This window comes from Ailuropoda melanoleuca, chromosome 15 (assembly GCF_002007445.2).
Source record: "Ailuropoda melanoleuca isolate Jingjing chromosome 15, ASM200744v2, whole genome shotgun sequence".
NCBI classification, from domain to species: Eukaryota; Metazoa; Chordata; class Mammalia; order Carnivora; family Ursidae; genus Ailuropoda; species Ailuropoda melanoleuca.
The window spans coordinates 53173971-53196046 of record NC_048232.1 but is presented as its reverse complement, the minus strand read 5'-3'; the positions used below and the strand labels follow the sequence as shown (position 1 = coordinate 53196046).

Below are 22076 nucleotides of genomic sequence, written 5' to 3'. Positions count from 1 at the left end.
GTAGGTATTCTATATTATTTCTAGTTTTTTTTTCTGAACTTGCTTTCATCTTTAAATTATGAAAATATGTATGGCCTGCTGCCCCACTACCTTATAGACTTTAAATAAGATGCAAACCATGTCTTGGAATATTTGGAAGAAAATCAGTGACAAGTATATTCCTTTAAACATATACCATGGTAAAGATATCAACTAGCCAGGTGCACAGAAATAATTGGCTGTACATTAATCACATACCATTCAGTACATTCTTGTTCAATTTTTGAACCAACTGAATAAGCTAATCCATGAAAACTACATGGGCAGTTTTCCAAGGAGATGCAAGTCCCATTGTCCATTATGAGGCCTATTTAAGAAAAATATATATCAAATTCTCAAAAGCAATAACAAAAAATGTGTTATTTGAATATAAGAATTCAACAAAGTTTCATTGAACACCTGCTTACACCAGGTGCTGAAAATAATTATTTTTATTTTTATTTTTTTTAACTTTTAAGAGGTTACTGAAATCTGGTTCTATCTCAATCAGTAGCTACCTTATAAGGGTCTATTTCAGTGATTTTCAACTTTCTCATCCCATGACTTGCCATTAAAAACTACACAAAATAAAGGCAACTAGACAGTATTTCCTTGCTTTCAAGGGCAAAAGGGAGGGAAGGAGAGAGAACATATATTCTTGGTTTAATTTCTGTTCATGTCAAAATGAGAGATTTCCACTATTGCCACACAGATAATAAAAAGCCAGGGAGTGCTACTCAAAGGACCAGTGCAGAGGACCAACCTTTGCTACCTCTCTAATGAGGAAAGGTGGTTGAGCCAGAATATAAGTGAACCATGTTACCGAGAACGTGTTTTGTTCAGCTGATCTTTTTTCAAAGTAAAAATTCCTAGGTGAAGGAAGCATTTACTTATATTTTGGCACATGGATTTTTATTCTGGTTCAAACTTTTTATTGTATCATTGGTAACAAATGGTTCAGGCCTGGCACTGGTCTAAAGATTATGCTTTGAGTAGAAGTGACAGACCAATGGACTGTGGTCAACAGATCTGACTCCAAGTAGTCCTCGCTCATATTAAGTGAGGAAAGACACTTAACATCTCTAGGATTCTATTTTTTTTTAATCTGTAAAAATAAAAGGGTTTGAGTAAATGCTCAGTGTTCTTTGTAAAAGTCGATCAGTATAGCAGTCATTCCTAATTTTAAATCTCACCTGTATTACTTGCTATGTTTCTTCTAATTTCAAATATTAAAACTACATCAGGACTAAAATCTTACACTGCCAAAACATGAGGCTTTTTTTTGAACTTGCTTTCATCTTCAAAATATGAAAATATACAAATTATTAAGTGTCCTTAAATATCCAAGAGAAAAAAGCTTTGTCATGGTTAACTTCAGGACTCTGGATTCCAAATTTCCTGGGAAATGTACAAAGTAGAGAAGCAGCCATCCTTCCTAGTCACTTTGAGGGCCAAATCCTACAAGGGTAGAAAATTGCAACGTCCCTAATGTCCTGAGACAGGACGTTATGATATGATTCTTAGATCACTGGATACTAGTTTCCGTTGAGTACAGACATCATTTCTCTGATGAAGTGCTTACCATCTGCGCAGTAACATCCATCAAGACAATGGAGATTGCTCCCGAGACACTGTTTCTCAAATGTGCAGGTTGGTGGACAACAACTGATACAATCCCGATGGACAAAGCTATCATCACATTTATCAGCTAAAATGGGCAAACAAGGGAGCTGTAAGTCAAATCTACTCACCTCTCTTTCAAAAAAAGTACAGTGTTTCGAAAAGTATGCAAGTTTACCAATGTTACTGTGTCAATGACAAATCCTTGCCAATCATTAAAGTACTAAGATAAACCTGAAATTAACAAAAATACACAGGGTTTAGAAAAATAAGAAGGGGCGCCTGGGTGGCACAGCAGTTAAGCGTCTGCCTTCGGCTCAGGGCGTGATCCCAGCGTTGTGGGATCGAGCCCCACATAGGCTCCTCCGCTAGGAGACTGCTTCTTCCTCTCCCACTCCCCCTGCTTGTGTTCCCTCTCTCGCTGGCTGTCTCTATCTCTGCTGAATAAATAAATAAAATCTTAAAAAATTTTTAAAAAAATAAAGAAAAATTAAAAAGAAAAATAAGAAAACATACTGCATGCTGGAAAGTCATCTCTCCAGTCTTGAATAGGGTACCCGGCATGGGAACAGGCTCTCGCATACTCGGTGGCTGCTCGGCAATAGGTTTCATCATCATCAGTTCTGGAAAGTGAAAAGACAGAACCATAGTCACACGGGAAATATTGACAGAAACCAAGCCTTTGAGCTCCCGCTCTCTAGAAATGCTGAGTGCGTGGTGAATATTTGAGTAAAAATTGATGTCAGCATGTGCATATTGTGTACGATAACACAGAAAACATATAAGCATGAGATCCCAGCTTTAAAGGGCCTGGGCGAATTGCCTTCATCAAACTATTTCAACAATTTGGCCACTTTTCTTTTGATGCAAAAGAGTACCTGTACTGAAGAAATTTTCTATTTTAATTTTGACATTCTGCCCAGAATCTTTGTATGTATCACTTTGCTCCCACACAAAGTATCCCAGACCTTTTAGAAAATCCTATTAATAAATATAAATAAGTTTATATTTAAAATTTACATCTAGAAATCCCATTATAATAGACAAAATTCTATCACAATAAAAGCATCAAATATGGAAATCGTTTCCAAGATCCCATGCTGTTAATAGTCTACATGCTGGAATAAAACCAGTACTCATAAAACAACAGTTTTGAAAGATTGAATAAACAGCATTTAACTTTAAGATTTAAAAGGTTTTTAAATTTTTTTGTTTTTTTTTCTATTTTTAATTCTTTCAAGCTTAAATTGGAAAGCTAGTTACTCTTATAATATTGCCAAGAGTAAATAATCTATCACTGTTTTTTTATAATCACCCTAGAAGTTCCCCCAAACAAATATAAGAGGTCTGCCAATTCCCAAAGCAGATTAACAGGACATCTATAAAATAAGCAGGTTTATAATAAGGGAGTGGACTTGTTTTTCCACCCAATTCAAACTCAAAATTGAATAGTTAAACATCTTACAAGATAATGACCTTAAGAATGTTGTATTTTGTGAACCTTAGCATTTTCAGTATCTGTTGTAAAAGCCACACATCTCAAATTGCACTTCTCCTGTGCCACTGTAATTGGAGCCACGCAGCTTATCTAGTCCAATTAACTGAGCTTTAGAGGGAAAAAAAAAGGACTGAGCATATAAACTTCAGAAGCTCAGAAAATATCCTAAACCTCCAAACAAGCAAATTCTCTGAAACACAGGGTAAGCTAAAATTGTTGAATTCCTAGAAAGATAATAAGTTTCTGATTTACATTAAAAGATGTGTCTTGTTCCTACAATTTCAAAGCCTAATGGAGGCTTTGAAAGTTAACAAAGTACCTGAATATTGGTTTCCCAACCCCATGCAACTATTATTAAAATAGCTACCATTTCTTAAATACATATGTTAACTCTAGGATCCATGCCAGGCCTGAGACAATATGGCATCACATGAAAATTCACAACAATTGGGCAAGAAAGAAATTATTATTCCAATTTACTGAGGGGAAAATGAGTTTATTTGCTCCATTTTGGATATTAACTTTAATAATGAAAATGAGCATTAAATAATAATTGTTTTTAAATCAATTGACTTTGGAATGGCAAAGTTAAGAGCATTTCCCTGCTGCTAGGTTTATCATTCTTTGTTTCAAATTTTTATTTAAATTCTAGTTAGTTAACATACAGTGTAGTATTGGTTTCAGGAGTGGAATTAGGGATATCATCACTTACATATAACACTCAGTGCTCATCCCAGCAAGTGCCCTTCTTAATGCCCATCACCAATTTAGCCCATCCCCCACCCCCACCCCCAGAAGGAAGGGGGAAAAAAAAAGAAAGGGGAGGCAAACCATAAGAGACTATTAAGTACAGAGAACAAACTGAGGTGAGGTTTATCATTCTTAAAAGCAGAAACAGGAGGGCATAAGATCAAAGACTGATATTACAGCATCCTTTCAATTCCAACTCAGATGTCATCTCCTCTGTGGAGCTGTGATAGGCGTTCCCTGACACAGCCAGCAACCCTCTCCTCCACAGCCACAGCACTTCACATTCAGAGCATGAGTCATCACTGGAGATCTGTTTCTGCCCCATTAGAATGTGAGTTCCTAAGACGGGGTCCATATCTAAACTGTTTTTGTTTCTCCAAGAAGTGGCACAATGCTCAGCTCAGAATAGCTGCTAAGCAAATGTGTGCTGAAGCGAATTCAATAGATTATCATAATACGAGCAGGAAATTAATTTCTGTTCAGCAAATTCACAATTCCATTCTCTTGATACAGGATCTTAGTGGTGTCGTCCCCTAATATAAGAAATGAAGAGAATCTCCTTTAGGGGAAAAGGGATGTAATAAGCCTAGTCCTGGATGAAATATTGAGACAAATAAAAGGCTAACTCTGCTAGCTTCTCACTTCCGTTTAATCGAGGCCCACTCACTTGATTTACAATGCCCTTCTTTTGGTAGCGCATGCCTGCTCTGCCCCCAAGCCCAGCCTCTTCACCTCAAACACATCACTTAAGATACCTGTTGGTTTCAACCAGTAAAAGACGTTTCTCTATCCTGCTACTTTTATTTGCCTTGGAGAAAGCAACTGCATGGCAAAATCTAAAGCCTACAGATACCATAATTTCAAAAGACAAAAATGTTAATTCCTCAATGATGAAATTTCAGATGAAGTGAGTATAACAGAGGCTCTCTTTTTGTCTCCAGAGCCTGCTTCTCGTCAGTATTAGAACTCCCAAGTTCTCGCTGAGCATATGGCTGCCCAGCCAAAGACAATATTTCCTACCTATCTTTGCATCAAGGTGTGGCCATGGGGGGCAGGGGGGAATGACAGAGCAATAGCAAAACTGTGTCATTGGAAAACTCATGTAGCAGGCACATGGTATGATCCCAGGACCATGTACAAGCTTGGACTTTATATGAGAGAAATATAAGCTTCAATGTAATTTAAGCCACTGATACTTTGGCAACTGAAGCAGCCAAACAATATCCTAACTAATAAATGGAAAATGACTTTCCCGGATCTGCCAAATAATATTTCATCTCAGTCGACCTGAGAAGTGGGCGCTAAAGATGATAATGCCGAAGGCAAGTGAGAAGACTACAGGAGAATGGCCAAAGAATGAGGTTGTGGTGGACTAAGAACACTTGTTAATTCCATATGCATGGCTAAATCAAACCATCCCCCCTGTAGAGATCCTCAAAAAAGGGACTGAGTAAAAGAGCAGAGATGTAACAATGTAGCACTTAAATAAAAAATAAAAGCAAATAGGGAACAGAATATTGTAAAATACTAAGTTAGGACAGTCCCCAATATTTTAGGCAGATGAGCTCTTTCAAAAGTCCTGCATTAGTTCATAAGTCTCTAAAATTAGAGACTATATATATATAAATATATAACTATACTCCACATTAACAAGTATCCTAAATAAGTTTATTTTAACATCTGAAAAATATCATATTTATTATTTTTATAATAATCTCCATTAATTAAAGTAGAATAATTATAAATAAGACAACTTCATCCTATTTCAACTTACCCTCTTTGTTCTCACCTTTGATAAGTTTAAACTTCTTAACAAACTACAGGCTATAAGATGACAGGTAAGTGGTTTTACTCAATCAAAAATTAGTCTAATCTTTTACAATAAAGTTCCCATGTATCATTTACACTTCTTGACCTTCTTTAAAATATGCAGATTTATTAAAATTTCTTGACATATTCTTGAACATTCAAGATGGTTAATCAAATACTTTTGGTAAATTTTTGAAAAAAAATGGTAGAAAAGACTTCAATAATAGGTAATATGTAGAACATATTCTGATGGTCTCCCTAAATTTGTTCCCTAGACAACCATCTAGTCTAGGTGTTCCTAATCTGGGAGAAAATGTAAGGGTCGGGTGACCTTCTATGGGATAAAGATTACATGCATATTTTCACTAGTCCCCAACTGACATTTAGCATTTTCTTCAATTACTCATATAGAAAACACATCACAATGTTCTTAGCAATATCCAGACCTTGTCAATAATATATCTCCCATCTCAGTTTTTAATGTTATCATTTATTACAGTTGTTACAAATATCCTAAATATTGTTTACACTCATCATTACATCAAACAATAGTAGTTACAGTTAGACTTGAAAGGCATATAAAAAACTGCATGTATCATAAATTCATTTCTTTTATATTCATTTCTTTTATATTTTTTATATTTATATTGATAACTCTATTTCAATATCATTTCTTTTGTAACTTTGTGTGCTTGATTTTGTGCATTTCAAAACATTATTTTGAAAGAACCTATTGACATCTCTAAACCCCAAAAAAACATCAGTGGCACAAACCATATTTAAGAATTGCTATGTCCTGTTCATGCTGCTTCTATAAACCATTTAGTCTGTACATATTATCCAGCAAGTTTTAATAGCTGCTAGTACAGTTTATGTTTTACATTTCCATTAAACTTTGTGAACTGCTGGAGGGCTACATTACAGAAGTGTTGTTTGCGCTTCTTTTTGGATAAAGAAAATTCAATTACAAATACTAATTCTTTCACTTACTTGCAAAGATCATTAACACAGCTGGCAATATACAAATATGGATCAATGTACTCATGGCAGCTCAGAAAAGGGAACTGCAACAAAATCTGACACTTGAAGAAGATGGCCTGTGTGGAAAAAGACGGCAGTCAGCAGGACATATTTAATGACACACGTGTGTTCTCATTTTTTCTACTTATCTATTGGCGGGACCTTCCGTTCTTACCAGGAAAGGGAAGGTAATTTATCCTTATAAGTTTTAACCACCATTTCTCTAACTACATATTTGCACAAGGAGCACTGCTCCCATGAAACTCTTGCATTCACAATTTCTGAAATATCTTCAAGTTATTCCCATAGCAGTTACAACCCCTGAATTTTACAGGGTTTAATTATGTTCTATTTGCACTAGAAGTACTTAATATTAAATATGCAAATACAATATATGTGCATTATATCCACCATGCCCAAACTTTTCACATCAAATTTACCTCAAATGCTGGCATTCCGCTGGAGCACGGATTTGGAAAATCTGAGGGTGTGGGTACACATTTGGTGTCCTCTGGAATTTGCACCGACCAACTATTTGCAAACATAGCAATGTCTTCTGTATAGTCCTCTATTTCACGCAAACACACACACACACAAATATTTGTATTAGCATCACTTTACACAAACACACTTCATCAGCATAAACTGCCGGGTCAAAAAGTTAAATTCAATACCTTTATAATTACCAATGATTGCCAGTTATATTAGACTATAACATTACTTTAGCATAACAACAATACATTGAACAAAGTGTAAGTACCAAATAAAAGTTCCTGTCATTGAAGGCAAGAAAAAGCAAACATCATTGAAGCCAAATGAGGAGGGATTGAAAGTGAATGGTACAACATACACACCAGTAAAGCACTAATTAGCCTAAGTGTGTTGTAGAGAGGAGAAAAATACACCTAAAACCAAGAAACATAAGTAAAAGTTTGGTATGAAATTTTTCTGACAGCCCTCTCATTCTATTTAACATGAGTCAGAACCTTGCTAAAATCGTGGTTCCATTTTTGAGGTACACAACAATAAAAACAAAAAAAAAATCTTTTGTGGATATTTCAGAAGACAGCCACACTTCAGAAAGACTGGAAAAGACACCCAGAGAAGACCAAGAAGTGAATCCATCTCATCTGAATATGATCAGCAGTGTTTCTAAACGTGCTCCGGCCAGATTGTTAAAGAATCGTGCTACTATCCCAGCATTATGTAGGGGCAAGACTCAGGAGCTACATGCAAGCAGCAGCAGACTGACGGTTGGTGGTGAGCATTCTGGGCTCTCTGCTTCAGATCAAGGGGAAGTCATTTTAACACCTGGCCTGAGAACAAGTGCAGGGCCTCATATGACAATTAGCCCTGGCCACATTCAGACAAAGGTTGAACCTAAAATCTCAAAGACGTAGCAGAACCAACTAGGCAACATCTCGACGTTTCATCTACGACCACAGTCAGATGTGAGCTTTAGGTTTCTTGCCACTTAGGTTTATGCAGCCTGCCCCTGATGACAAGCTTCTGCACCCCTAGAATGAGCAATCTCAAGCCAAATGTTTGACCACGCTCTCTCTTGGCATCTTCGAGATACAAACATGCCTGTTCGTTAATACCAATTATTGGGGAGATTGTGGGAGTTCATCTATAAGAATGCTTCACTCTCTTAGTGTAAGATCCCAAACTTTACTGTGGCCTGGAAGACTTCTTTGATCTGGCCCCTGGACTCTTCTCACCCTTCACCTCCTTCACCCACCTCTCCCCCACGGACCCCTCTATATCCTCTACTCCTATCCCTGCTCAGTCTACTCCAGTCATACTGGCATTATACTGTTCTCAACTCAGGCTCATTCCCACATTGCTCTTGCTTTTGCTACCCATCCTTCAAAATTCCCTCCAATCTTTCCTTGGCCCTTACTTCATCTAGGTGCCTGTTTAATAGGACCTCCTCAGAGACATCAGCTCTGTCGCATGACCTGGACTACCACCAAACAAATACTCTTCTAACGCTCTTAATCTCCTTTCTCAAGTTCTTTTTTTCATAGCTGCTATTGCTCACAAAATTATATTTTAATTTGTCTCTATTTCTTTTGTCTTCTACATACAGGGCAACAGTTCGTCAAAGCTGCCCCTATTGCTTACCCCTAGTTTTGTATCTGGCATGTAGTAGGTGATCAAAATACATATGTTAAATTAATGAACGAATAAAAGGGGGGTTGCAAAATGTAAATGGGTTATTAGAATCCTAAAGCTTTCAAGTTTGTCTGGCCCACTTCATTATCTCTAATATTGTTGGAAATGTTACACACTAAACCAAGCATCGGCCTGGTCTGATACACTTTTTTAAAACATATTTATTTGTTTATTTGAGAGAGAGGGAGAGAAAGAGAGTGAGTGTGAGCAGGGGGAGGGGCAAAGGGAGAGGGAGGGAGACTCTCCACTTGACACCCCACCGAGTACAGAGCCCCAGTCTATGCTAGATCCCTGAGATTTTAAGTGATTGTCTAGTTGAGATTCTGGTTCCATAATTCATGTTTATAGCTAGCTACACATCAAAATAGAAGCCCTGGTTTACTCCTGTTTGGAAGAGCTGAAACCAAGGGTCGGATGCTCAGCTGACTAGAAACTGACTAGAAAACGCTGAAATCAAGAGTCAGGTGCTCAACTCAAACCTGAGCTGAAACCAAGAGTATGATGTTCAACTGACTGAGCCACCCAAGTGCCCCTAATATACTTTTTTTAAACAGGAAAAGCTGATGTTCTTTTTTTTTTAAGAGAGGGAGCCCATTCTCATGCTCCTGAGGGAGAGCTGGGAGTAGGGAGGGACAGGGAGAGAGAGAATCTCAAGCAGCCTCCCTGCTGAGTGGGAAGCTGACTTGGGGCTAAATCTCACAACCCTGAGATCCTGACCTGAGCTGAACCCAGGAGTCAGATGCTCAACAAGCTGAGCCACCCAGGTGCCCCCGATGGTACTTTTAGGTAAATTTAGTGCCACATTTCATTTCGAAACATCACCATTTTTGAAAAGTCTATAGGACAGAAAATATTATCCAAAGGCCCATTGATTGCAAGAGCTATGTACAAATTTTAATGTAATTAAACAACCTGGACAATCCCTTAGAGCTCACTTTAATTCCAGTTTATAATCACACACTTAGGTATTTTTATGACAACACATTAATAAAAGAGTCACAAAAGTTGGTTATTATGAGACTTTAAATCCATATCAATTGGTTGTCTGGAAGCCTGCAAAATTAAATTTAAAATGTTTCATATAATATTGCTACAAGTAAAGTAATTTCTCGTACATATGGGAACACTTTCTAAGAGTGAAAATGAGGCATTATTAATTACTACATTGGGAAAAACAAGAGTAAGTCAGGGCAACTATTTTGATGTGTAGCTAGCTATAAACATGAATTATGGAACCAGAATCTCAACTAGACAATCAATTAAAATATTTCTATATCCACAGAAATTCTGAAAAGCCTCATTTCTTTGGGAAGTCATCCCTGAAGGATAGTAGAAATGCAGGAAGAAATACAATTTTTTTTAAGAGCTGAAATTAAGTATTTTATTTTTTAAATTTTTTTTATTATATTATGTTAGTCACCATACAGTACATCCCTGGTTTCTGATGTAAAATTCGATGATTCATTAGTTGCGTACAGAAATACAATTTCAATCACTGTTAAGAAACTATGCATTCAATGGCTTTCAATCAAACTACCTCAGTGCCTCCAAAGTTTTATCTAATCAGCAAAGGACAGGCTGAGTTTCAAAAAAAATACTAAGTACGTTAAAGCTAAAGGAAATACAGCTCATTTTCTTGCATTATTACGGAATGGGAGAAAATCGGAGGGCAGGTTCTGGTCACATCCTTATAAGTTATTGTGCTTGTTTTTTTTTTTTTTTCCTATTACTCTGCTTTACACTGTGCACCAAATTAAACTATGAAAAATCTCTCTTTAGGCTCTTCCTACCTACTTTCCAGTGTCCTTCTTGCCTTCTGCCCATTCAGCCATAATTCAGTCCCCTTGCCTCCCACTGGTCTTCTCCCACCTAGAATCTGCTAACACTCTTCTGCATGCTGCTCAGTTATCTCTCTGAGAGCAACCATTTTATGTTCCAGGTTATTAAAGTCTGTCTGACCCTTAATTCAAATCCTTAGCTGAGTCCCTCTGCCTCTAGCAAGAGCAGATGCTATATTCTATCCTCACCTCTGTACCATGTTCCCCAGACATCCTGGGAGAAGTTGCCCACAGCTGTCTTTTCTAACTCTAACACTGAGAACTGAATTGAATATTATTTTTTTCATGAGGCTTAGATACTGAAGAAAAAGAAATCGATAATGACCATGTCATTGGGCTGCCCGAGTCCAAAACCCTACTTCCTAATATAGTCTCAAGATTGCAAATTTGTGAATCCTTTCATTCTAAATTTCCCACTGGATACACAACACTCATTCATGATGGTCTCAGTACTTGCATCTGTACGGTGCTCACAGACCTTTGAACACTTCCACTTGCATTTTCTCATTTGATCCTCAAAGGCTAGGAAGCTCTCAGCGTCATTACTATTATCTTCATTTTACATAGAAAGAAAATCGACTGCTTGAACCCTGTTCCTTACTCTCAGTGCCAGTAAACTAATCTTGACGATGCATTATCCACCTTGGGTAAAATGTTTGCATTTTAACAAAGACCTCTTAAAGCAATGTCTTTAGTCAAATGTTTTCCTGTTAGCTCCATTCTAGGGTTATTGAGAATACTTGGAGATGATTATAAATTAGCTAAAACATATTCAGCATTAACTATGTGTCAGACACTGGATTAAATATTTTATATGGATTATCTCATTTAATCCTTGCAACTCCATACTATGATTATGTCATTAAGCTTAGGAAGTTTAATATGTGGCAAAGCGGAACTTGAACCCCACAGTCCGACTCCAGAACCCACACTCTAGGACTTTCACTGCCTCTTAAAATATAATATACGCATGACACTTCTCTATGAATTTTATACTATAAAACAAAAATTTGACACAGCACTTTTACAGGTTAAAATTCAGTTTCTCACACATTTATCTAAGCATGGGATTGGAAGCCAGTCAGATCTATAACCCACCCCTGGCAATACCATTTACAAGCTGTGTTACATTGGGCACATGACCTTGTGTCCTCCTTGTACAATTAAGAAAATACCAGTCACCTTCCAGGATGGTGTAAGGGTTGGGAATAATATAGCTACAGGTTCATATTAACTGTTACTGTAAATAGTATCAAGATATTTAGTATTATTACTATTATTATTATTATTACTGACAATACTGTGAGAACAATTATATCTCTATTTTACAGCTAAAAAATTGAGCATCAGAGAGATTAAATGAGTCGCCTCAAGTTATACAACATGTAAGAGTTGGAGCGAGAGTCACAGCTCGTGTGCTGGTATTAAGAACAGTACTCTTTATTGCACCTTGAAGTGTGGACCTAAATCATAACTGTGTCTTGTCATTCTCTTATTCCATTGCCACTGCATACTAGTATCTAAATTGAAACAGAACCCATTTTTAGTGGCTCACTAAGATTAGTTTCATGACTTAGAATGAATAGATAAGTGATGATATGTACGTCATTATACATGATTAAAAAAACTTTCCAAGTTCTTATTCAACTTTTATAAGTTCTGTTCACATTATTACCTTTACAAAACCATTATTTGGTAGTCAATGAATTCATTCCCATGAAGACTGAATGCAAAATATCTTTTTTCTAAAAGTAGATAAGTTTGTCTCAAATAGGTGTGAATCACTAAAACATAAGCTCAGAAAAGTGAGGAGTCTTTGCTTTGTTCACTGATGTATCCCAAGCTCCTACAACGGCATTGGACACAAACTCAATGCTCATTGAATATTTGCTACATGAGTAAGACTTGTATCTTAATTCAGCAACTGTAAATTAGCTTACGGTTTTTAAGAATGACACAAACATTTTTCTATTCAATCTTCACTTAAAATCGCTATAGCAGGCAAGTGATAGCTACCAATTTTACCCAACCTAGGATAAGTTGCACCCTTCTGGATACAAATAGCTTGATCAGTGAAGGAAAGAAGACCTCAGAAGTACCACACATTTCTTTCACTGCACTCACTTACCTTGTTGAATGATGAAATCATCAGATTGAATGCCATTGTAGTTTCCACATAAACCACACGATTTCCCTTTATGCTCCTGAGACAGTTTGAGGTAAATTCCAGATATTCCATCCCAAGCCAAAGAAAAACCAAAGGTTGTTTTCACCAGAATATAGTCAGCTAGTTTCTCAATGAAAACCTGCCCAATAGTCTGAGGCAACATTAAACTTGAAAAATAGAACAAAGGCAATTTAAGAATTATGATGAGGAATTCATTACAGATGATCAGTTTCTTTCTTGAAGTGACTGAGAATTAAATAAAAGATCATTATTATTCTAAATTATTGAATAAACTATACAGCTAGATTTCCCAAGAAACCATCTTTCAGGAAATCTCAACATTTTGAAAAAAATTCAAAATTGAAATAAAAAGACAACAAAAAATGGTACCTGTTTCCCCCACTGGTAAAGATTTTCTACATATAACTGGATGCCTTTTCCAACCAGCGAAAAATAAATTTCTGCTAAATATCAATGATTTTATAAATCTGGAAAACAACCTTGTCTATTTAGAATAATGACAGCTTAAGCGTATTTATTTTTATCTAGAGAGTACAAGATAATCTAATGCTGGTCAATGATGTTGAAATAAGGAGAAACAATGGTGAATATACCTAAACACAATGAGTTCTGATTTTGTTTAATTTTGTTTTAAACTTGGTTGTAAGAAAATAGGAGCATCTGTTCCCAAAATGTCACCCTGGTAGAAGTCATTGTTTTCCAAAAGAAAGATTACTGGGCATGATTAATTATAACTTAGGTTTTTAATACTGCGAAGTACATTATTAGGAATATAAAATACTTTGTCATAGAGTATTGCACAGGGGTTATATTCATATTTTTTAAACTGGATATAATTAGGCCTATTTAAACAAGAGTCACACTGAATATTTGAACTCCTGATCCAATGTCTAGCCTTTCCACTTTTCACAAACATGGACACATAGAAAAGAAGTGGGAAAATGAGAGCATTGAAGAAAACTAAGCAGTTGGACATTTTAAAAGCACAGTAAGTCGCCTAAAATACTTTTGAAAGGTCACTGATGTCCTTCTATCCATGAGTATTACAGAAAAGAACAGGTGCTGATAATTAAGAAAATGGAAAGGAAAAAATCATTTTTACTAAAATAGCCATGCTAAATGAAACGTACAAACTATAATATGAGTGAGGAGGGAGGCTAGTTGGTATATTCATACATTTCTCTCAAAAACTTCAAATTGGTGAGTTCCTTTCCAGAAAGAGCATGTTCCATGGAACAAAAACTATAAAATCAAACCTACTCATTAACAAAGTGATAGTCCCCAAAGAAACAATTCAAAATACGTGCAATGACTCATACAGAGCTGTTTCTGGTAATTTTTTTAAGGAGAATTAGTTATAAGAATAGAAAAATAACTAAACTTTGCACTGGAGGATAAATATGTCTCTAGTGAACTACTACCATAATCTATTCTTATTAAAAATTATAAGCATGAGAAAGTCATATTAAATTCACAGTAAAAGTCAGTCTGAGTAATATCATTTAAATTTGCAAGTTTATAAAAGCTATACTTGAAAAAAGTAAATCATGTTTTTTTAAGGTATTTCTTCACTACAGGATAGTATGTGTATGGAGATGCAGTTGTTCTGCTGTGGCTATTTTTTGGTTTGGTCCTTTGTCATTTGATTCTTTCACAGCAAATCTGATGAAATACACAATTTTTGAAAATAAAAGATGCCTGTGATTATTCAGCTGTGTATAACATAAAAAGATACCAGTAGAGATGGGGATAATAGTAAAAATTAGGTTATCTCCCATAAATATAAGAAAAACTCCATGCAACCTAGCCGGGAAACATTCACAATGCAAACTAAAATGAATGTACAAATTAATGCTGGAAATTATTCATGGGTTCATATGTACCAAAACCCTTCATTTCACAGGTGAAAGAACCAAAGTCCAGAGAGGTAAGGTGCAATTTGCAGAGCCTTGCACGTTTGATTTGATTTGATTTTGGCAAATATTTCTCTAACACCTGCTTTGAGTTAGGCCCTAGGCCAGGTGCAGCATTATTATAAGCAACTTAGCTGAATAATAAGAAAACCATCCTCTTTCCATTACACAAATCATACAAATGGAATCCATCACATAAATGGAAATCCTCAAAGAAATGTTTTCTCTGAGATTTAACAAAGAGTTAACATTCCCAAAAATCTACTTGAATGTCATTTTTGTTTTATTAAACATAATAATTTTTAAAGGGCCCATTATGTTACCCCAAAACCCATATAAGGAATTCTAAATCACTATTTAAATTCAGCTCCAAGAAATACATATGCAATTGCATTATTGTCCCATTCAAAAGACTCAGCTCTCTTTTCTAAGAAAATGAGAAGTATAGAACCCAAATGATCAAGAAAATAAGCGTGAGAGAGATGAGAGACTGCTTGGGGTCCCCTGACTGTGACAAAGCCTAGGTCAGTGCCTGGCTGCCTGGCTGCCTGGTGCTTCATCCAAAACCCTTTATGCTATCACCTGCTGCCTCTTCAGGAATTTAAACTGAGAAAAAGTACATAAGTTGGTAAGGCCATGGTGCTGGGAAGAATCCCGGGGTATCAAATGAATTCTAAATGATAGAATTGTTCCATCCCACAATTTACTTTTTCTGGCATAACTTAGCCAAGAAATCTTTAAAATTGAGTAATCCTATAACTATTTAGATTGGAAGATGGATTATTCCACAGTATTCCTACTTACATGTATAAAACCTTTCTTCAAACTAATAAGCATTCCCCTCCCCCAAACTCTCAGGTCTTATTCTTGGTAGCTAGGAAGGCAAAACTAGGTCTCTCTCTGATCTATTCAAGAAGGCTAGTTATATATTGGCTCTGAATTTTTGTCAGAACACTAAGGAAAAGTCTCAAGTGACACCCAAACCTCATTCATAAACATTTGGAAAAATTTTCCAAAGATTTAGTTTTATTTTAAGTTGCATTTATTTAAGTTAGTTTTATTTTAAGTTCAGGAAGGAAGGAAGGAAGGAAGGAAGGAAGGAAGGAAGGAAGGAAGGAAGGAAGAAAGGAAGGAAGGAAGGGAAAAGAGAAGAAAAGGTTTAAGAAAAAGGGCAAGAATAATTGAAGAGTTGAACTATGAAGATTTCTCCTGAATCTCTCTTAGAAGAAGATGTGATAATCTCATCTGTACCTGTGCAAATATAAGTGTATCCTGCACAAACATTAGGGAGGTTAAACTGGTTAGATTCTGGTCACCTGACTAGCCTCAGAGCTTGCTAAAGTTTTAGTGTCTGTATGATATAACTTTAAGGTTATTGTTTGAAAGAAATCCTCTCTTCCTACTCCCCATAATTCAATTCCAAGCATGAGATGTTTGGAAATTCTATCAACCCGTGGTGTTATTTTCATTATATCATTGATCATATCTTACCTGATTCCATCCTTTTTTATTTCATGCCCATAAATTCGAATTTCCTCTTGGTCTGAAAAGAACAAGCTGATTGACCGATAACAGGAATACACTGAACCATGGCACTTAGGGCTATTATGAACCTGGAAGGGGTGGGGGGAAGAAAGCATGGGAACCAACAACAGATATATAGGCCTTCATTTGAGTTACCAATGTCACAATGCCTGTCCACAGTTCTACAGCACCCTTAGACCTATGCCACTTTACAAGATTACAACCACATTTAGGATTTTCAAGAGAAAAAATAGGTTTACCACAGAAACTGGACAACAAAATTAACTTTATAAAGTACAAGATAATTCAGCATATTTTTTTAAATGAACTGAATCTTTAAGTGTTGTGTCAATATTCTTTTTTTTTTCTTTCAAGATTTTATTTAAATTCAAGTTAGCTCACATATAGTGTAGTATTGGTTTCAGGAGTAGAATTTAGTGATTTTATCAGTTGCATACGACACCCAGTTCTCATGACTTCAAGGGCCATCCTTAATGTCCATCACCCAGGTACCCCATCCCCCCACTCAACTCCCCTCCAGCAATCCTCAGTTTGTTCCCTATAGTTAAGAGTCTCTTATGGTTTGCCCCCTCTCTGTCTTTATCTCATTTTTCTTTCCCTTCCCCTATGTTCATCTGTTCTGTTTCTTAAATTCCACATATGAATGAAATCATGTGGTATTTGTCTTTCTTTGACTGACTTATTATTCTAAAGATACATGGTATGTACTGGAAAAAAAAAACTAGCTCTGACAGAAGACAGTAGAGCACCACAAAGAAACATATTTGTAGTTTTCATGTCTATGTCATGTTAGAGACTCATGAAATGGAGCTTACACAATGCAATACTTAAAGGTTGCAAAAGTGACTAATAACCTCTCTAAAAATAAAATTTCTCTAAAAATAAAATAATATTTTAGGGAAGACAAAGATTACATCTCAGAACTGGATGGGAAAATTAGTTTACTGGAGGGAAGGAAGGAAGGAAGGAAGGAAGGAAGGAAGGAAGGGAGAAGGAAAGAGGAGAATAAAGAAAAGAGAAGGAAGAAGAATGTTAGATTCTCTTACTCTATTCCAAAGTTAATTTCAAAGATTCGAAATTAAAGTATAACTATCTGACCATATTGAGAGGAAATTTATGGAGCTAGAGAGTTTGAAGAAAAAAAATTAGTTATTGGAGTATAGAAAATGTTGCAAACAAAAAATGGAATAATAGCTAACTCTATACAAATGCAAAAGAAGAGAAATAAAATCATAATAAATTATTGGGCTCAGCTCTAAACAATATTTATATGAATTCATATATATATATAATATGTAAATGACAATAATAAACCACATATCATTTAACCTAAGATGGTGATACAGCTCTGTAAAGAGGAGGGAAAGAAAATGTGTGTGTGTGTGTGTGTGTGTGTGTGCGCGCGTGTGTGTGTTAGGGGCAAGAAGGGTGATATAACAAAGATGATTCCATCTTCCATAGTAGGAAATGATCAAGTAAGGCTTAACTTTGAAAGATAAAGAAATAACAGCATATTTTGGCACAAAATATAAAAGCCAGAAGAAACAGCTGAAAGAGTTGAAGTAATTGCCTTTGGGAGCCAATCTCATCTAGGGTTGGGAATAAAGGCAAGCAGGGGCTACATTTTTGCTTCACATGCCTTAGATGAATTTTTAAAACTATGTACATGTTTTATTTTTATAAAAGTAAAATAAAAAGAAAAATAAAAAGAAAAAATAAAAAGAAAAAGAAAAAGAAAAAGAAAATGATCAGGAATATAAAAAGGACATATGCATAAAGATGTTGATCAACATGTCTATTAAAAGACTGAAAATATTTTTTAAAATCTAAATTTCTAAAACAGGGCATAAGTAAAGAATTTGAGTATTCCATAAACTGGAACAAACAAAGCTAACAAAATTTGCTTTTTCAAGAATATTTGACATGGAAGAAAGTTCTTGATGTAATTACCAGGTGAAAATCTAGAATAGAAAATTATACATAGTATGATTTCAAGATTATAAATATGTTTAAAATTCAGAGAAAAAAGAGTAGAAGAAAATATGTAAAGCTGTTAGCAGTGGTTAACTCTTTCTGTTAATTTTTATTTAAATTTTAGTTAGTTAACGTATATGGTAATATTGGTTTCAGGAGTAGAATTTAATGATTCATCACTTACATACAGCACCCAGTGTTCATCATGACAAGTGCCCACCTTCTTGGCCATCACCCATCTAGCCCATCCTCCACCCTCCTCCACCGACCCTCAGTTTGTTCTCTAACCTTAAGAGTCTATTATGGTTTGCTTCTCTCTCTCTCTTTTTTTCCCCTTCCCATATGTTCATCTGCTTATTTCTTAAATTCCACATATGACTGAAATCATGTGGTATTTGTCTTTCTCTGACTTATTTTGCTTAACATGATACTCTCTAGCTCCATCCATGTCATTACAAATGGCAAGATTTCATTCTTTTTGATGGCTGAGTAATATTCTGGAAAACAGTATGGAGGTTCCTCAAAGAGTTAAAAATAGAACTACCCTATGACCCAGAAATTACACTACTAAGTATTTACCCAAAGGATACAAAAATACAAATTCAAACGGATCCATGCCCCCCGATGTTTATAGCGGCAGCATCTACAGTAGACAAAGTATGGAGAGAGCCCAAATGTCCATCGACTGCAGTCTATATAGCAGTAGTTCTAATGCTATTTTTTTAAACTTCTCTGAAATTTTCAAATTTTCTACAAGAAAAGTAAACTACTTTGGGGTGCCTGGGTGGCTCAGTCAGTTAAGTGTCTGCCTTGGGCTCAGGTCATGATCACAGGGTCCTGGGATCGAGCCCCCCATCAGGCTCCCGGCTCAGCAGGGAGCCTACTTCTACCTTGCTCTCTGTCCCCTCCACACACACCCGGCTTGTGTTTTCTCTCTCTCTCTCTCAAATAAATAAATAAAATATTCAAAAAAGAAAGAAAGAAAAGAAAAGTGAGCTACTTCTATAATTAGGGGAAAGATGACATTTTAAAGCAAATGGATTGCTGCCTAGAAAGAAAATTCCACCAGCCAAACAGAGCCAAGTAGAAACAAAATTAGCTCTGGGAGCACAGTTCAGCATTGTGTGCTATTATCAAAGGATAGATTATCTCGTTGACACTTTATTCTTCAGAAGGGTGAGACCCCAGACGAGAACATTTCAATGAGGGAGTCAGAAGGTGTTTGAGTGATAAACCCAGCGAGAGAGTGGAGGAGTAACAGACAATAAGGGGCTGAAAACAGGAGCCCTGTAAATACTGAAGATGAATGACACTAACGTCCCTATCTAAAGAGACAGAGGATTTTTTTATCCTTCTGTCCCATAAGTTAATTTTCAATAGACCTCATTTTCTTTCTGGGTCACAAGGCCTTTGTTGCTCTTAAAAAGCTCCTAGGCCTAGTTTTTAAGATTTGCACCACCTACAAGAGGAGAATTAGGCAACTCCAATTTAAGTTAGAAGGGAAAAAGAAAACAGAGGTTCAAACAAATGATGCTTACAGAGTGAGTTCTACCTTTTGAACAGGATAGCATGGCCATTCCTGACTGATTGGAGACAGCTAGAAAGTCAGGGGAAGAGAGTGAGACAGGGAAAGAGCTCCCTCACTTTATTTCAAGTAGAGCCACTCTGCAGCTTGCATTCTGAGAGTTCTCTTAAGAATTCTTCCAAATCAAGAATTCAGCTAAACACTAACTTTCTGAGCTCAATTATGTAGTATGAACCGACCTAGTAAGTAGCTGCCTGTCTCTATGTCCTCGGGCCTTACTACTGTGCTCTGTAGCCGGCCTCTGATTCACACTCAGGAGTGCCTTAAAAAAAAATTAATCCAGGGGTACATCACAATGGTAGTGTCAGGAAGGAAATGTGTATGAGCAATTTGGTTAACGCCCAAACCCACTCCCTCTTCAAAATGTTTGAATAAGATCTGAAGAATGAGGATATCAACTGGAGTTGGGATTATGACATCTGTGATACAGACATTCTGCATTGCTTGTAACTCTCTTCCACATGGATTCAAACCATTCTTCTCCCAGTCCACAGCTCCATCTCAATAGAATAGACTCATTTTAGCTACAAATTGGGTCCATTCCATTAAGAACCAATCTTTCCCTTTCCCCAGTCAAAGCCCCAAGTATTCGTGCTATGATTATTATATATTTTCCATCATTTGTCCAGTCCTTTAAAAATACAGACTTTGTCAGGAAAAAAATCTTTAAGTTAATTATGCCCTAGGATCACCTACCCATACAGTGTACCGAGGCTCCAAATTACCACAGTCCTTTGCAAAAATGTAAGAACAGTTTCCTGGGAAATAATAGTAAATGCCATCAAAAGTTTCAAAGTGGTACTGTCCCCAGGTTTTGCAAATCCCATCTCTGCCATTGCCCATGTTTGGCACTGAAAAGAAATAGGATAATATTTAGTAGAATAAAAGAAATTATACCCTGCTTCTGGCAAGGTTCAGTTATGGCAGGTGATTCTAATTTTCATTAAAATAAATATTTTCTTCTTTAGTGGTCAATATCACAGAAAGAAATAACTAACATAAAATTATGAGTTGCTCTCAAAACTATTAAACTCTCCTAAAGGAAAACATGGTCTCCAAGTTGTTTTGAAGGAAGATTTTATGTTAGAAACTTCCTTAAATTTTGCTTCCAAAGGAAGACTGGAGGAAGAGACTAGTAAGGAAAATTATACAGTAAAAGAAGGTAATAGTGATAAAACGAACACAATGGCTCAGAAAAGAAAGAAATGTCACCACTGATTGCCCTGAAAATTTGCATAAGCAGCACTAGAGTGTTCCAGACTCTGCAATTCTTTCAAAAATATCTTAATAGTGTCCACAGAGAAAAATAACCACTGACAAAAGAAAGATCATGTTTTTATGTCTGAGACCTTGGGATGGGGAGCATTAGTCATCCAAAGTACGCTGGAATTTAGGAATTCATAGCCTTAAACTGGCCAAATTTCAAGCACTATTCATCTGAAATCATACAACTTTATCTCGTATTGTCTTCATGACTACCTCTCTTCTTCCCTTGTGGATAACCCTCTATTCTATTTTTTTTATTTTCTAGACCCTTCTCTTTAGAATAATATGGAAATCAATGAACTTTACTGAATACTCAATGTAAAACATTTTAACGCACACTATAGGGAGCACAGAGATAAGGCACAATCATTGTGTCTTTTCTCTGTAATTTTACCTAAATTTATCAGCCTTGACCAACTTTAGCCTTTTCAGGAAAAAACTTGGAGTGATTCATTATTCAATCTTCTCTGATAGTATCTCCACTGCAATTTTCATAGAATCTTGTACTTTCCTTTATAGTATGTGGTACAAGTATAATTATTGTGTATCCCTTTTGCTTTGGCCCCTTCCTCTAGACTGTAACCTCCAGGAGGGCAGAAATATGTCTATATTATTCACTATTGTATCCCCAATGCCCAGGCCTGGGAATTAGCTAGAGATTCCATAAATACTTATTAAACAAATTAATATTTATCCTTATTGATGTGGGAGCCTATCCTAGGCACCGTGGATAAAAATATTTTTAAAGAACCCTCTGCCTTTGAAGAGCTCTCAAAACTGTTTTGATTTTATGTACAGAATATTCAATTAATTCAAAGTCAAACAGAATGAGTGGCTCCAAATATCAAATTTAATTTATAAAGCAAAAACAGAA

At 36.1% G+C, this 22076-nt stretch overlaps 1 protein-coding gene across 6 annotated transcripts in view; it reads right to left on the bottom strand.

Moving 5' to 3' along the window:
• OTOGL (otogelin like) overlaps nt 1–22076 on the bottom strand; it is a 127732-nt gene that overhangs the window by 96632 nt on the left and 9024 nt on the right. For all 6 annotated transcript variants that reach the window (XM_034644027.1, XM_034644026.1, XM_034644029.1 and 3 more), the window contains exons 6-13: nt 20633–20787; nt 16324–16445; nt 12860–13065; nt 7156–7283; nt 6686–6792; nt 2155–2261; nt 1601–1726; nt 238–346 (exon numbers count right to left, since the gene is read on the bottom strand). In XM_034644027.1, coding sequence (XP_034499918.1) covers nt 238–346; nt 1601–1726; nt 2155–2261; nt 6686–6792; nt 7156–7283; nt 12860–13065; nt 16324–16445; nt 20633–20787 — 1060 coding nt within the window. The remainder of the gene's footprint in view (nt 1–237; nt 347–1600; nt 1727–2154; nt 2262–6685; nt 6793–7155; nt 7284–12859; nt 13066–16323; nt 16446–20632; nt 20788–22076) is intronic.